Source organism: Kwoniella europaea, chromosome 2, assembly GCF_036810445.1.
Source record: "Kwoniella europaea PYCC6329 chromosome 2, complete sequence".
NCBI classification, from domain to species: domain Eukaryota; kingdom Fungi; phylum Basidiomycota; class Tremellomycetes; order Tremellales; family Cryptococcaceae; genus Kwoniella; species Kwoniella europaea.
This window is the reverse complement of record NC_089488.1, coordinates 2798123-2811366: the sequence shown is the minus strand read 5'-3', so window position 1 is coordinate 2811366 and position 13244 is coordinate 2798123. Positions and strand designations below refer to the sequence as shown.

The 13244-nt window shown below is 46.0% G+C and overlaps 5 protein-coding genes across 5 annotated transcripts; 3 read left to right on the top strand and 2 right to left on the bottom strand.

Moving 5' to 3' along the window:
* Nucleotides 1–34: 34 nt before the first annotated feature.
* V865_007402 (uncharacterized protein) lies at nt 35–2973 on the top strand (the record flags this gene model as incomplete). The annotated part of the gene is made up of 14 exons (XM_066231149.1): nt 35–246; nt 311–343; nt 436–470; nt 532–562; nt 802–903; nt 968–1022; nt 1078–1205; nt 1279–1384; nt 1455–1564; nt 1630–1771; nt 1850–2028; nt 2101–2227; nt 2296–2708; nt 2769–2973. 14 exons carry the CDS (start codon nt 35–37, stop codon nt 2971–2973), a joined length of 1878 nt encoding a protein of 625 aa, XP_066087246.1.
* Nucleotides 2974–3823: 850 nt separating this feature from the next.
* Nucleotides 3824–4179, top strand: V865_007401 (uncharacterized protein; the record flags this gene model as incomplete). The annotated part of the gene is made up of 2 exons (XM_066231148.1): nt 3824–3984; nt 4098–4179. The coding sequence occupies 2 exons, from the start codon at nt 3824–3826 to the stop codon at nt 4177–4179; spliced, it is 243 nt and encodes an 80-aa protein (XP_066087245.1).
* Nucleotides 4180–4543: 364 nt separating this feature from the next.
* On the top strand, nt 4544–5399 carry V865_007400 (uncharacterized protein; the record flags this gene model as incomplete). The annotated part of the gene is made up of 4 exons (XM_066231147.1): nt 4544–4623; nt 5083–5166; nt 5255–5269; nt 5327–5399. The coding sequence occupies 4 exons, from the start codon at nt 4544–4546 to the stop codon at nt 5397–5399; spliced, it is 252 nt and encodes an 83-aa protein (XP_066087244.1).
* Nucleotides 5400–5814: 415 nt separating this feature from the next.
* On the bottom strand, nt 5815–10929 carry V865_007399 (uncharacterized protein; the record flags this gene model as incomplete). The annotated part of the gene is made up of 15 exons (XM_066231146.1): nt 5815–6363; nt 6430–6665; nt 6726–6820; nt 6877–7062; nt 7123–7487; nt 7541–7570; nt 7629–7769; nt 7833–7940; nt 8011–8496; nt 8548–8651; nt 8706–9627; nt 9680–9751; nt 9811–10122; nt 10185–10252; nt 10308–10929. The coding sequence occupies 15 exons, from the start codon at nt 10927–10929 to the stop codon at nt 5815–5817; spliced, it is 4296 nt and encodes a 1431-aa protein (XP_066087243.1).
* A 74-nt stretch (nt 10930–11003) lies between these two features.
* Nucleotides 11004–12330, bottom strand: V865_007398 (uncharacterized protein; the record flags this gene model as incomplete). Its single annotated transcript, XM_066231145.1, has 4 exons — nt 11004–11015; nt 11140–11156; nt 11242–11314; nt 11740–12330. The coding sequence occupies 4 exons, from the start codon at nt 12328–12330 to the stop codon at nt 11004–11006; spliced, it is 693 nt and encodes a 230-aa protein (XP_066087242.1).
* Nucleotides 12331–13244: the final 914 nt, after the last annotated feature.

Sequence of the window (13244 nt, the reverse complement as noted above, 5' to 3'; positions counted from 1 at the left end):
ACGATCATAAGGTAGGGAAAAGAATCAAATTAAGATGTCATCTACCGCACCAGAGTTATCATACTCTTCTACCAGTCGACGATTCGACAATGATCACATCGACGCCAACGAAGAGGAGGGTAAGAAGACTATCCCACACCAAGATCTGAACGATCAAGAAGGTGGTGCTCAATTCTACGATGATAATTCATCGCAAGAGAATATGCTGGCTGGTGTCGCTAAAGTAGAAGCTCTTCAGGCTGTTTGGTGAGTACCCACACGTATGTGATCTAGATGGATAGTTGCTAATCCGATGGATTTGATTTGATAGGGGTCCTACCTCCAAGTGGTTCTTGTTTGTTGGGTAAGTCAGGTAACCGATGCATAAACCCCGTGACACTACCATATCCACCCATAGTCGTTGCTGTATAACTGATAATCGCGATCGCACCGCAGTATCGGTCTATCGGCTTACATCTATTCTCTTGATGGTGAGCCGCCCATTTATCTTGTCAGTGATCTTGTACTGATATTTCAACTCGTCTTGTCCAGGTGTCACTACATGGCAATACCTCTCCTACGCGTAAGTGCATGTTCAATTTCTGTCCTTCTTTCCTCTTTGCTCTTCCCCTGCACCCTCAAACCCTTGCGCCCCTTCCGATACGATATGATCGATTGATCGATTGATGGAAGACGACGCTTTGTCCTTCCTTGATGATTCCTGTATCGGGTGGACGCGGCCGAGGAGCATGGTTGAACAATCGTTTGATAGTCGTGTTATAAGAATGTAACTGACGCTCACACTAAATTGCATCCCCAAAGGACCTCGTCTGTCCTCAAGCACTCTGTCTCAGGAACCATCTCCACCGCCAATGCCATCATCATCGCAGTCGGTAAACCACTGATGGCAAAACTAGCTGATGTGTGGGTATCCTTTATAATCACTCTCGCTTATTTAAGCTACATGTTGACCTTGTCTCCGCTGTAGCGTCGGTCGAGCCGAGACTTTCGTCATCGTCACTGTTCTCTACGTCGTTGGATACGTGAGTACACCAGTCATAGCGCACACTGTCTCTGAAACTGATCTTGTCTGTATAGATTGTCATTGCCACTGCCAACGATGTCAATCAAATCGCCGGTGGTCAGGTATTGTACTCTTTCGGATACACTGGTCTTCAAATGCTCCAACAGATCGTCATTGCCGATATGACCAATTTGAGATGGAGGTTAGTCTAGTCCATCACGTAAAATATCTCATTATCGTTCTGTGACATGCTGACATTTCGATCATCAATTCAGAGGTCTCGTCACGGGTCTTGTATCAGCTCCTTTCATCATCAACAACTTTGTCTCCGCCGAGATCGCCGAAGGTGTCTTGCCAAACTGGAGATGGGGTTATGCTATGGTGAGCGCAATTGACACAGACGGTCCAATCTAATTTTATATGCTGATGCAATTCTCTCCTGCTCCTTCAGTTCGCCATCCTTGTGCCCGTTTCCCTCGCTCCCATCATCGCTACCCTCTTCTGGGCTCAATGGAAAGCCAAGAAGTTGGATCACATCAAAGCTCAACCAAATGCTTACAAGTAAGTCATGTCTTCCCACTTTGCACTCGCTTTACAACGGACGCTAACTTCCCCTACGCTTTTAGACCCTGGTCCAAGGTCATCACTGACGCCGCCATTGAGATGGATCTCGCTGGTCTTATTTTGATCGCTGCTTCTCTCGCTTTGATCCTCCTTCCTCTTGGTCTCGCTCCTTCCGCCAAAGGTCAATGGCACAACGCTAGTATGGTGAGTGGTGGTTTCTCTCAGCACTATTTGTCATATAGGATATACTATGATGGCTGATGAGCTTGGAACTCCGTACAGATCGCCATGGTCACCATCGGTGCTGTTCTTTTCCCACTCATGCTCGTCTACGAATGGAAAGTACCCCGAAGACCCGTCGTACCCATGAGATGGCTCAAGCGAGGACCTATCCTCGGTGCCTGTTTGATTGGTTTCACCGACTTTGTCTCTTTCTACCTCCAATACACCTATCTTTACTCGTGAGTTGCGACTACTATGGTAGTCTGCAATCAGTGAGAACTTTGCTGACTGGACTTGTTGCCTTGTGATAGTTACGTCTATGTCACCCAAACCTGGAGTTACCGAGACTTGACCTACTACAGTGCCACTCAATCTCTCGCCCTCACCATCTTCGGTATCTGCGGTGGTATCATCATGTACTTTACTCGACGATTCAAGGTGAGTCAATAGCAGACTTATTCTCTCATCAAGATCATTCACTGATATCTGTTCTTGCGACCATTTAGTGGATGCTCTTCGCTGGTCTTCTCGTTCGATTGATTGGATGTGGATTGATGCTCAAAGCTCGATCAGCTACCGGTAACACCGCCGAACTAGTCATGTGTCAAGTTCTCCAAGGTCTCGGAGGTGGTTTCGCCGCTATCGCCATTCAAGTTTCCGCTCAAGCTGCCGTAGCTCACGTCGATGTCGCTACTGTTACCGCTATGGTCTTGTTGATCACCGAAGTTGGAAACTCTGCCGGTTCAGCTGCAGCCACTCAAATCTGGGCTTCTCATATGCCTGCTGCTCTTGCTAAACACGTCCCAACTACCAACGCCACCTTGCTTGCTGACCTTTACGGATCAATCACCCAAATTGCTCTTTACCCTCAAGATGACCCTATCAGAATCGGTGCTATCACCGCGTACCAAAGTGTCATGTGAGTATACAGATACATTCGAGTGGGTCGTACGCTAATATGACTGATTGACTATAATAGGTACAAGCTCGTTCTCGGTGCTTTGATCGTCGCCATCTTCCCTCCCATCTTCTGTATCTTATTCACCAAGGACATCAAACTCACCCGAGCTCAAAATGCCGTTGACGCCAAAGACTTGGCTGGTAACCCCACTGGCGAAGATAGGGAGTTCGAGGACAACAGAACCCCCTCTGAGAGAAACTTGGAGACTTCCCAGAGGGTCTAATCGGAATGATCATGATATCGGATTTCATTAAGAGAGATGGATTGGGGAGAAAGGGACGTAGAGTGAATTCGAAAGGATCTATCGAATTGCAAGGACAGAAGTGGAAGATTCATCGATGTCAATTAGATGTTTAGATTTAAGAGTGGATGAGAGACATAGAAAGGGGAGAGCTTTTAAGCGATACTTTGGTGGATGGACAAGTTTCGCGCATGTTTATAATTATCATACACTACCATTTCATTCATTCATAGAGTCTGATCTATTCATAGATCATCAAACATAAGAGCTTCGTTGATTGTTTATATCTGTCTCAAGTAGATGTGTATATACTCTGTACTTCCTTTCTTGCTTGCTTGTGTAGGGTTGGTTATCATGCACTTTCCTCGTAGCTCCAATTCACAAAAAACAAGAGCAAGTGTTCGTTTACCACCATTTTGAGAGTCTGTTCCGAGATTGAGTTTTAGGTCGAACTCACTCACATCTCAGCGCAACTCCGAGTTATCTACATCTTTTTTCATTCACTTGATTGAGCGGAGGCTGGATACCGAAGAGTTTCTACTGATTGGAATGGATAATCAATCCTATAAAGTATATGATCGATCACCTTTGTTAGTGGCAAGTATAACTGAAAAAGGGGATGACTACGGTGATCGGCGGTTGGATACGCTTCTTACGGGACTGAGTTGAGTGAAGGAGGAGTGAGAGTGAACGGAAGAATCTTGTATGGGTTAAGTTGCGTTATTAGAAAAAAGCTCTTGAATACCCCAATGAGGGATGGACATGCATACCTAAAGAAGTTCTCCTTCTCGTTCTAAATCATATTAAAGCTCAACCTCCTCATCTCCTCGCTATGCCCGAGAACACAACCAATAGCAGTACCTCCTCTTCCAGTCCAGGAGGACCATCAGCAAATACCAGATCAAAAACTGGCTCTGGCCCTACTTCATCAGCTTCAGCATCAGGAGAGACTAACACTGAGGCCGGAGGAGCATCCAAGGCTTCTGGATCCGTGTAAGTCCCAGGTATTATGCCATTTTGATGCCTTCGTCTCGTACATCCAATGGATATGACCTTCACCTTCAGGCCGAGTGACGCCGCTCAATCATCTTTTTCCTCTTTGTTAGATCGAAATACCATCGAATGCAACCTGAAGGTGATGCAAGGCTCTTCGCCATCAATCCTCAAGATCTCCCAGATCCAGAATAAGATAGATTGAGATTGATAAGTTGGAAATGGTATTGTCGAGTGCCACATTCGAATATTTCCGTACTTCACCAATGGGCGAGAGATGCATGTGTATGCAACCACGTGCATTTGATTCCGCTCTGCTTTCCAAGGATTGGCTTCAGCCTGTCAGGTTATTCCTTTTGCACAATCTCACAACTCACATCCCAGACCATTAATGTTCATGTAGACGACATCTTAATAGCACCACATATCAATTCCATAACGACTCGACGCACCCACCCCCCAACTTAGCAACGGGCCATTATCTTCTTCGGCTCACAAACCAGCTTCCAATCAAATCTATCCTATATCTTGATCCTTCGCATTCCCCCCCATCACCACCATGACCTCATCAACGACCGCTTCGCAATCGGAATTAGAATCTGCTCGAGTGCCATTAGGATGGAGGGATCAGTGTTCAGCGTGAGTCTCGATGAGTATCATCAAATCAGCACATCGACATCACTTGGAGGAGGTTGTTTGAGTGTTCTGCCTCTGTCTAACGAGAGAAGGGTAATTGGAATGGAAAGCTGGATGTGATTTGACGATTATTTGGATAAGGCCGTCGTATGGAGAAGGGAAAGGAAGATGTGGAGTGATAACTTCACTTTGGGTGATATGGAAGTGCAATGTAATCGAGGGATATGCAGAGACGACTGGTGATTTGGATAGAGCGTGTATTCACATCAAATCAACCTCGGCAAGTGGTCGGGCATTGTGATTGTCCTGCATTAATAACTGGAGAGGGAACCAAAAGAGGAGACTGAACCATATTATGTGATGTGATGGGGAGATTCACTGGATTAGACTGGACTGGATGAAGAGTGCCATTTGACGAAATCGTAACTGACATATAATGATTTTCCCGGTTCCACCTATTAGTCTCCTGATTCCATTGAATGTATGTCGACACAAGACGCTCTACATGCCTTGGAAATGTGAAGATGAGAGACACGGATACGAGAAGTGAGTAAAGTTCTGTCCTTCTCAATCAGAACCTCGTCACCTCGAGCAGTGGACATGTGCTGACATGGTTATATCCCCTATCCTACAGATGTCAATACGATGAGTGAGTATCATCCATGACCACAGAATCTGATTGAACTCATGCTGACTATGACTTCAGCTACATGCGACGTATGAAGCAGCTCACTCGACAGAAGAAAGCAGCCGCCGAAGCTGCTGCAGCTGAAGAATAAATCCATCTCATCCTGCTCCGCAAATCATACCCCTCCTTCAGTACCATACGAATCTTTCGTACCCGTTCCGATCTCTTCTTCTCTCAAAGAGGAGTTTTGAGACTTTGTTATTTAGACATATATATAAAAAAGGCATGCATATGTTGAATTATCTATCATACAGTACAGTAAGGAAAGGTAATATAAAGCACAAAACCTGAAATGAGGAACGGTGAAAGTCAACAGAATGAGAGAGTATCAACAATGTAATTGGCTACAAACGATTGGAATCAATATGTTCAAATCTGAATACGATGATCAATAAATCAACATCTAACCATCTCAATCTCTCCAAACAGTCTATAATCACACAAATCTCTAAAAACCGCAGTGAGTACGAGTACAATGTTATACTTATAATACCATATCCCCCTTATTAATTTATCGGTATATCGCCATGAACCTTGTCTTTCGCACCTGCAGTGCCAATCACAGGTGCAGAATCCATCACTTCCTGTTCTTCCTCTTCTTCTTGACCATCGTCGTCTTTGTCCGAACGATCTTTCTTCTTCTTCCCCAATGAAAATGGGTTAGGCAGAGGTATCGGCAGAGCTTTACCCAAACTCAATCCACTAAACAAGTCGGTCTTGCTATTGGAAGTTTTCCCATTATCATTCTCAGGACTTGATAAACCACTTTGACTTCTTGAGAAAGATACTGAACCATTCCTCGATCGATTATCACCTCCATTACCACCCGAAACTACCGACCAACCATCATCACTCGCATGGACATCATTGCCGAGGTGTTCACCAGATGACGATAAGTCATGTCGTGATTGATTCTCGGATTTCGAAGGCGTTGATTTCGATCGGGATCTTGCTCGGAAGGGGACAATGGTATCGGCATGTAAGAGGGAGGTCACCTTATCAAGTGCTTTGTCTTCTGTTCCAGGGGCGGGTTTGATGATTGATTTCGCATATTCCTAATCAGTAAAGTACAAATATCAGATACTGAGGTAGAGAAATTTAAGCAAGATGAATTGACTCACCAAGTCTCGGTAGATCGCTTCGATAGCCTTGGCAACCCCATTTTCCTTCCGGATCATCTCTCCCACAACCCTGGCTTTAGCAATCTGCTTTTCATCGGTAGTAGCTTTGATGAGAGCTTCCGCCAAAGCTTCGGAGGTAAGTTTCCGAATAGCAGAACCAACATTGAGTGATTCAGCTCTTTCTGCCCAAAAGGCTTGATCACCAAAGAATGGTTTGATGATCGTCGGAATACCAGCTATTATTGAGATAGTATTCTATCAGCCCAACGGCAATCCCAAATCATATCCCGACTCACCTCTGAAACTCGCTCCACTCGTTCCTGCACCACCATGATGACAGGCGGCGTCGATCTTGGGAAACAGCCAAGAATGGTCGATCGAGTCAATAGAGCTATAAAATCCAGGTCAGCTCTGATCTGACGGTGCATGGGCACGGTAAGAGCTTACAATATCTCGGGAGGATATTTGACTCCATCCGCTCCATCTGAACTACCGGTACTTTCACCTTTTGACTTCGATCCTCTATCTGACCAACCTTTTGATAAGATCGCACACACTCCACTGTCGACCACAGCTTCGACGACGCATCTTGTCATCTCTTCTGGGTCTGAAACGACGATGGAACCGAATCCGCTATGTGAGTTGCCATGCAATTAGCCAACTGACTCCAGCTAAAAGGGCAGTAGGACTCACATGTATACGACCTTCTTACCGTTCTTATGAGCACCGTCGATAAAATCTACCAAACCTTCGGGAGGCGTCCACTTCTTCTCGTTGGCTTTACTTTCATCGGCATTCTCCAGGAACCAATATCCGGTGACGTGAATCCATTCTGTCCAATCTAATGGAGGAGGTACGATGGAAGGTGAAAAGTTGTAAAGGAATGGTATCTTGTGTTGTTCCAGCTTTTCGAATGTGGTTGATTCTATGCTCAGAACATGTCTTCTCCATCGGTTGACTTGCCCGGATATAGCTCGCCAAAACACTTGATCGAACATTGTATAGGTCATATAATTGTAGCTGCCTCCTCGTTTGTGCTCGGGCACAGCGAACGCATGCTAGACGAATTGGTATCAGCTGAAATGATTATGAAACTGGACGATAGACTTACAGGATAAGCTCTAGTTCTCGTCCAAGGCATCTGTATTTGCAGATATCAGCTACGCTCTATGGTGAGATCGCCAGTGCTTGATACTCACTGTAAAAGCTCGGAAGTAAGGTATTCTCAAAGCTTCTGCGATGTGCACACCGCCCATAGCACTAGGTGATTCAATCAATAAATCCGATCCTTGACACGCTTCCCAGGACGAGTTGAGGAGATCGTCGAGCCAGCCTCGGAACTAAGGAGCGGTCAGCTTGTGCATTCAGTCAGATGATACGCTTCCCTGAGCATTCCAACTTACCTTCTGCAGCCCCTCCTTCAGGAAAGACACGGTGAACATTCCATTATCCACACACATCTGCATCAGTTCAGCCGGATCTCCACCGACACTGGCAAATTCGATTCCATGCTGAGGGGATGGATTCATCGTTGATCAGCTGTTGCTCCTGAAATTTGGAATTTGGCCAATTGGCACTTACACCTTCCACCCAATCCTTGTACTCGCCATGCGATGCAATTCTCGTATGATGGCCTTCTGCTTGTAGACCTTTACATAGTGCGATGTAAGGCTGCACGTCACCTCTACTTCCAATGGTCAAACAAGTCACCCTCATAGGTTCAGGTTTGAACTCCAGGAATGTCGAAGTTGTCGAACCGAAGAGAGGCGAAGGTGATACGGGTGGAACATTGTTTGTCGTTCTCGATTCGATAGGTACAGACTCATCTAGATCTTCCATTATTCTAGTCTCTATATCGGCTTGATCGGGTTCACCCTTTTCTCCAGATACTCTGACAGCTTCCATCCTCTCTTCCAATAGCGCTACGCAAGCTTTTCGTCGTTTTGAAGAACTGAATTCCAGGAAAAGCTCTTCGTGTCCCTTGATCACTACAATCAGACCAGAGTGTCCGAATCGGAAGGCTTTTTGAGCCTTTAATCCGTACAGATCCTTGATAGGGATGATCATCTGCCCATATACTGTCAGATTGGTCAATATTTTAAGTAGAGGTAAGCTCACCTTGGTCTTGTATAATAGCTGAGAAGATCGGAAACAGAAGTAGTTCGTCGATACAAAGAATCGACCTGAGACAGGTAGTACCCGATATAGATAACCGGGGAAGTCTATTTTAGTTGTATCAGCATCATATCATATCAAACAGGCCTTTGCACACTTACGATCGATCAGCTCTTCTTTCTCACCTAGCGCAAATACGCTTCTGAATTTATGCGCAGTCTCGTCATCCTCCCTCTGCCCAGATTCCGAAGCCTCCATCATCGAGTAGTCAGATCGACTCTGAACCATCTGACTGCCACTGGAAACGTCAGAGGCGAACGACAATCTACCTCCTCTTCCACTGAGCCTCTGAGTCAACTCATCATCACTACTGTCTTCCGCGTTGGGCACAGCAGGTTCCACGATCTCAGTCACGGAGTTCTGCTTTCGCCTGTTGGTACGAGTAGTTGACGATCTTGAGATTCCAGAAGCATATTCAGGTGGTGATTTACCCAAAGACGAGGAACTACCTGGGGAAGTACCGAACAGCTTGGAAGCTGGTTTACGGATCCAAGATGGTCCCCAGCTATTTCGATGGTCGTCATGAGTCATACCCGCTGGTGGGGGACCATTCTGTCTAGGTGGATATCCATCATCAAAATCGCCTTCTTCCGGAGATTCTACTTCCCCTTCGATCAGTGGTTCGTTTCTCACTGTCTCGAGACTGTCGTTGGACGACTTATGTGTTTTGTTCGATAGGAAAGGTATCGTTAGACCTGATTTTTGCTGGTCGGTCTCGTTCACCTTATCATTACTTCGAGATATCAATGGTCGAAGAACAGATCCTATTTTCTTCAAGCCAAGATGATGCGCGTTGGAAGTATCCGAAACTTGCTCGGGGCGTTTGATTGTTTTGACGCTATCCTCGAGTGACTCCACCGGCTGCTGATGTATTGTGACGGCTGAAGAAATCCGAGGGAGGTCCGATGAAGGTCTTTCGTCCAGAAGAAGTTGTATTTTGCTGTATGCACGCTCGTTGTCCTGGAAGGAGGCGAAAAAGTAGCTTTCGACTGACATCTGATCTTCCGGATCGACACATTTGATCTGGATATTTCTTATCAGCTGCAATTCGAAGCCATGCAACGCTTTGGCTTACCTCGATGGTCTCAGCAAACTCCAATGTAGGACTTCTCTCAACCTCCAGAACAGCTTGGAGTGGAATGATAAGCTACGCAGATGAATCAGCTTTGGTTTTCTGTACTGACACATTGACGCCCAAATACTGACCTTGACACTCTCTCCTTCATGCTGGATCTTAAACATAACCTTTTGAATAGCTTTGATCCATTCGTCCCTACTGGTTTCCGTATCTGCAGAAAAAGTATAGTTCTTTTCCGCCGTTCTCACTTTGAATTTCGTCTCGTCTACCGCATCACAGCTTGAGCAGTATTGGAGGGATATATTGCCTTTGGGGAAATAAGGATCTGCGGTAGATTCGTACCAGCTCAGTACATCGTTCTTGAGAACTACCCAAAACTTTGTGTTAAGCTTGGTTCGAGAAGCTTTCTTAGATAAAGGTCCAGTCTTGACGACAAGATTCTATCGATGGTACTGAGTTAGCTGAATATCTCACACCATCTCCTGCCAATTGGGCGACTCACTTCTTTGTCTGGCATATTGGCGAAGAAACAGATATGCCGCTTGGTGAGATACATATAGCCTTTGAGCACTATGATCACAATGTCAGCTCCGGAAGCGTATGGGATCTGTCTTGCTGCACTTACTAACACTCCTCAATAGCCAACACCTCATTTCCTCTAAGACGTCTTCTCTTTCTTCCAGACCAAAGACCTCCATCAACCTTTCAGCCAATTTCTCCTTCCTCAACCTCCTTCTTTCCGACTCATTAGGTTGTATACTTTCTTCGATCACCTGTTCCTCCTTACTGTCCGCTTGTCGCAAAGCTGCATCCGTGTTCATCTCCTGCTGCTCATACTCGCTTATCACTGGAGCAAGGTCTAAAGGAGCTTTTAGTGGGGAAGTTTCGGCAGCTCGAACAATTTCTTCTCTCTCTTCCGCTTCACCAAGCTCCTCTTCATGACTGATCTGCTCGTTCAGCATCTCTCTGGCATTTCCATCTATATCTAACGTATCGCTGAGAGGATCACTCGGGCGACGGGAAATGTCGGTAGAGGCTTGAGGCAGTGGAACGCTGCTTTCTGAGCTGACGTCGCTTGCTGATGCTTCTAGACTTCTCCTTCTAGCTTCAGCTTCGGCATACTGGTATGCGAGTTCCGTTTCATTTGGTCGACGAGCTCGGCGAGCTATGGTGTTATCTCTGAAAGGGAAATGGAGAGGATGAAGAGGGTGAATACCATGCGGTGTGTGTGTAGGTTGAGATGCCATGGTGTCGTTGTTCGGATCATCGCTTGCTGGAGATTGAGATTGAGCTAGAGGCCGTATTGTGTGAAGCGAGGAACCTAGTCGGCTGACTATGTTTCCAAAAGAAAGCAAAATAGGCATGATGTCAGCGTGATTGCTTTCAATATCGGATTGAATTTCAAGTGATGGTAACGATGAAGGGTGGCAAAATGAACGAGTGGGAAAGGTATTTACATCTTGGTCTATCCTGTCTATCGTGAATAACCGATGCTGCTATCTGTCTCCTTGAACCTGCAGGAGGGTATGAGTCATCGTCCTCTTCATCTTCGCTGGAACTAGAACTGGAATTTTCATCATCCCACGGAAGAGCGTTCAGAGCGGATACGAGTGCTGAAGCACCCATTCGAACCTTTTGTCGGAAGCGTGACACAGGTTGAGCCGGTGTAGAAGTAGACATCGTAATCCCGTGAGAAGGAGTCGTGGCCAATGGTTTGTGTATAGGTTTTTTGGTTTCAATTTCGGTGTTTGTACAATATGTTGAAGGGAAACAAAGAAAGAATGAAGATTTGTTGGTCAGCATGTCGATCGAATTGAGAGTGAAAGGAAGGATGGCAAGGATATGTGTGTGTATGGAGATATCCCAGATAAGGTCATGAACGTGGTTGATGGAGGTTTGACGAAGGTCACTTCTGTGTTTGTATGATACATTTGGACACGACATCTTTGACCGACCGGCGGCCATCATCCTCTCATGATCCGTACAAGATAGTGCAAGTGCACACATCCATTGCAAGATAGAATTCATCGGTACTAAGGAAAAGCTGTGTCACTCACCGATCCTATATCTTTACCTGCACCAAAACCAGGTCTACTCTGGGTCATTCGGTCACCATACTCATCATCCTCATCGCTTTCACGGTCATCCGGTGATACCGAGGTTGAGGTCATCCTAGAACTAGACAAGGAAACGTCGCCTCTTGAATGGGTTTGAGGAATGGGATTTATGACATCTCCACTTTGTCTTTCTTCTTCTTCCAATCTTTGTTCTTCCGTTATTGTTTCTTCCTCTTCTTTCTGTTCTTGGGCAGGTTCGAATCTGACCGAGGGAATTTCAAACGCGGGTGTATAAGGCAATTCATCTAATGGTGTACCACTTATTATCGGTCTTTCCTCCTTCTCCTCCTTCGGCTGTGCCAATCCCTTTGCATTCTCCAATGCTTGCTCATCCTCCCTCTCTTGCTCTTTTCCTGGTGCAGGATGAGTAGGGAAAACATGTTTAGTCGCCGCATTGATGAATTGCTCGGCGTGGGGATGTCTGGGCGAAGGTTCCCGCTGATCAGGAGAGGTAGCAGGTTGAGGAAACGGCGGGGCATGTAAATTCGAGGGTGAGGGTTGTTGAGCTGGTGGTGGGGGTGAACGTGACATGTTGATCGATGTTAAGGAACAAGTAGGTAGGATAACCGGTTAAATGATCGCTTTGACGAGCAGCAACTGTTTGACGGTGAGATATATCCATTGATCTATATGTACTATCCCTTTATTTCCTCGCCGCCGTGCTGATTTCCTATCCTTCAGCAAGTACACATATCATGCTGATGTTGATGGTGGGATGGTATGTATGTATGTATGTAAACAATGAGCTTGATGGTAAGGTTTGAGACCCGGATTGAATGGGTTGGGTGTCTGGGTGACGATGGGCGTCGTGTGCAGTGCTTGATTCTGACTGCATGTGTGGATGTGTTTTGATGACGTCGTGCTCGGTGTGCTTCGGGCACCGCTTGTCCTGGCATGGGTCGATCGGAGGTGCAGTCAGAACACAGGCCTAAGCCCGGACCACGCAAGCCTACATACAATACCCGGCGATCACCGATTTGATCTGATTCCAGCAATCAGATCGATACGACATGACGATTGACAAGTTAAATTACCATCGTCAAAGCATGTTCAAGAGAAACTCGGAAAATCCTTCTTGTATCGATAGGACACAATCGCAGACTCCCAGTATACACTAACATACACAAAGGGTCCCAGCGAAGCTTCCAGGAGCATAGTAACCATTGCCTCGAACGACAACGAGCATACGGGGAATAAGCACTGACACTGACACTGACACTGACACTCAACCTGACGACGAGGATCCGATTGCACCGTTGTTTCATCATCATCCGAGATACCATCTGCGAGAATCAGCCGGTCTCTTTGTAAGTATACTTGGCATGAAGGAGCCTCTCTCACATCGACGCGGTCATATATAGACGACTCCTCAAGCAGAGATGACTGACATTCCCCATACTGTCCACTTTGCTATCTTCCCTTCCTACATTTATATCTTTTTCATT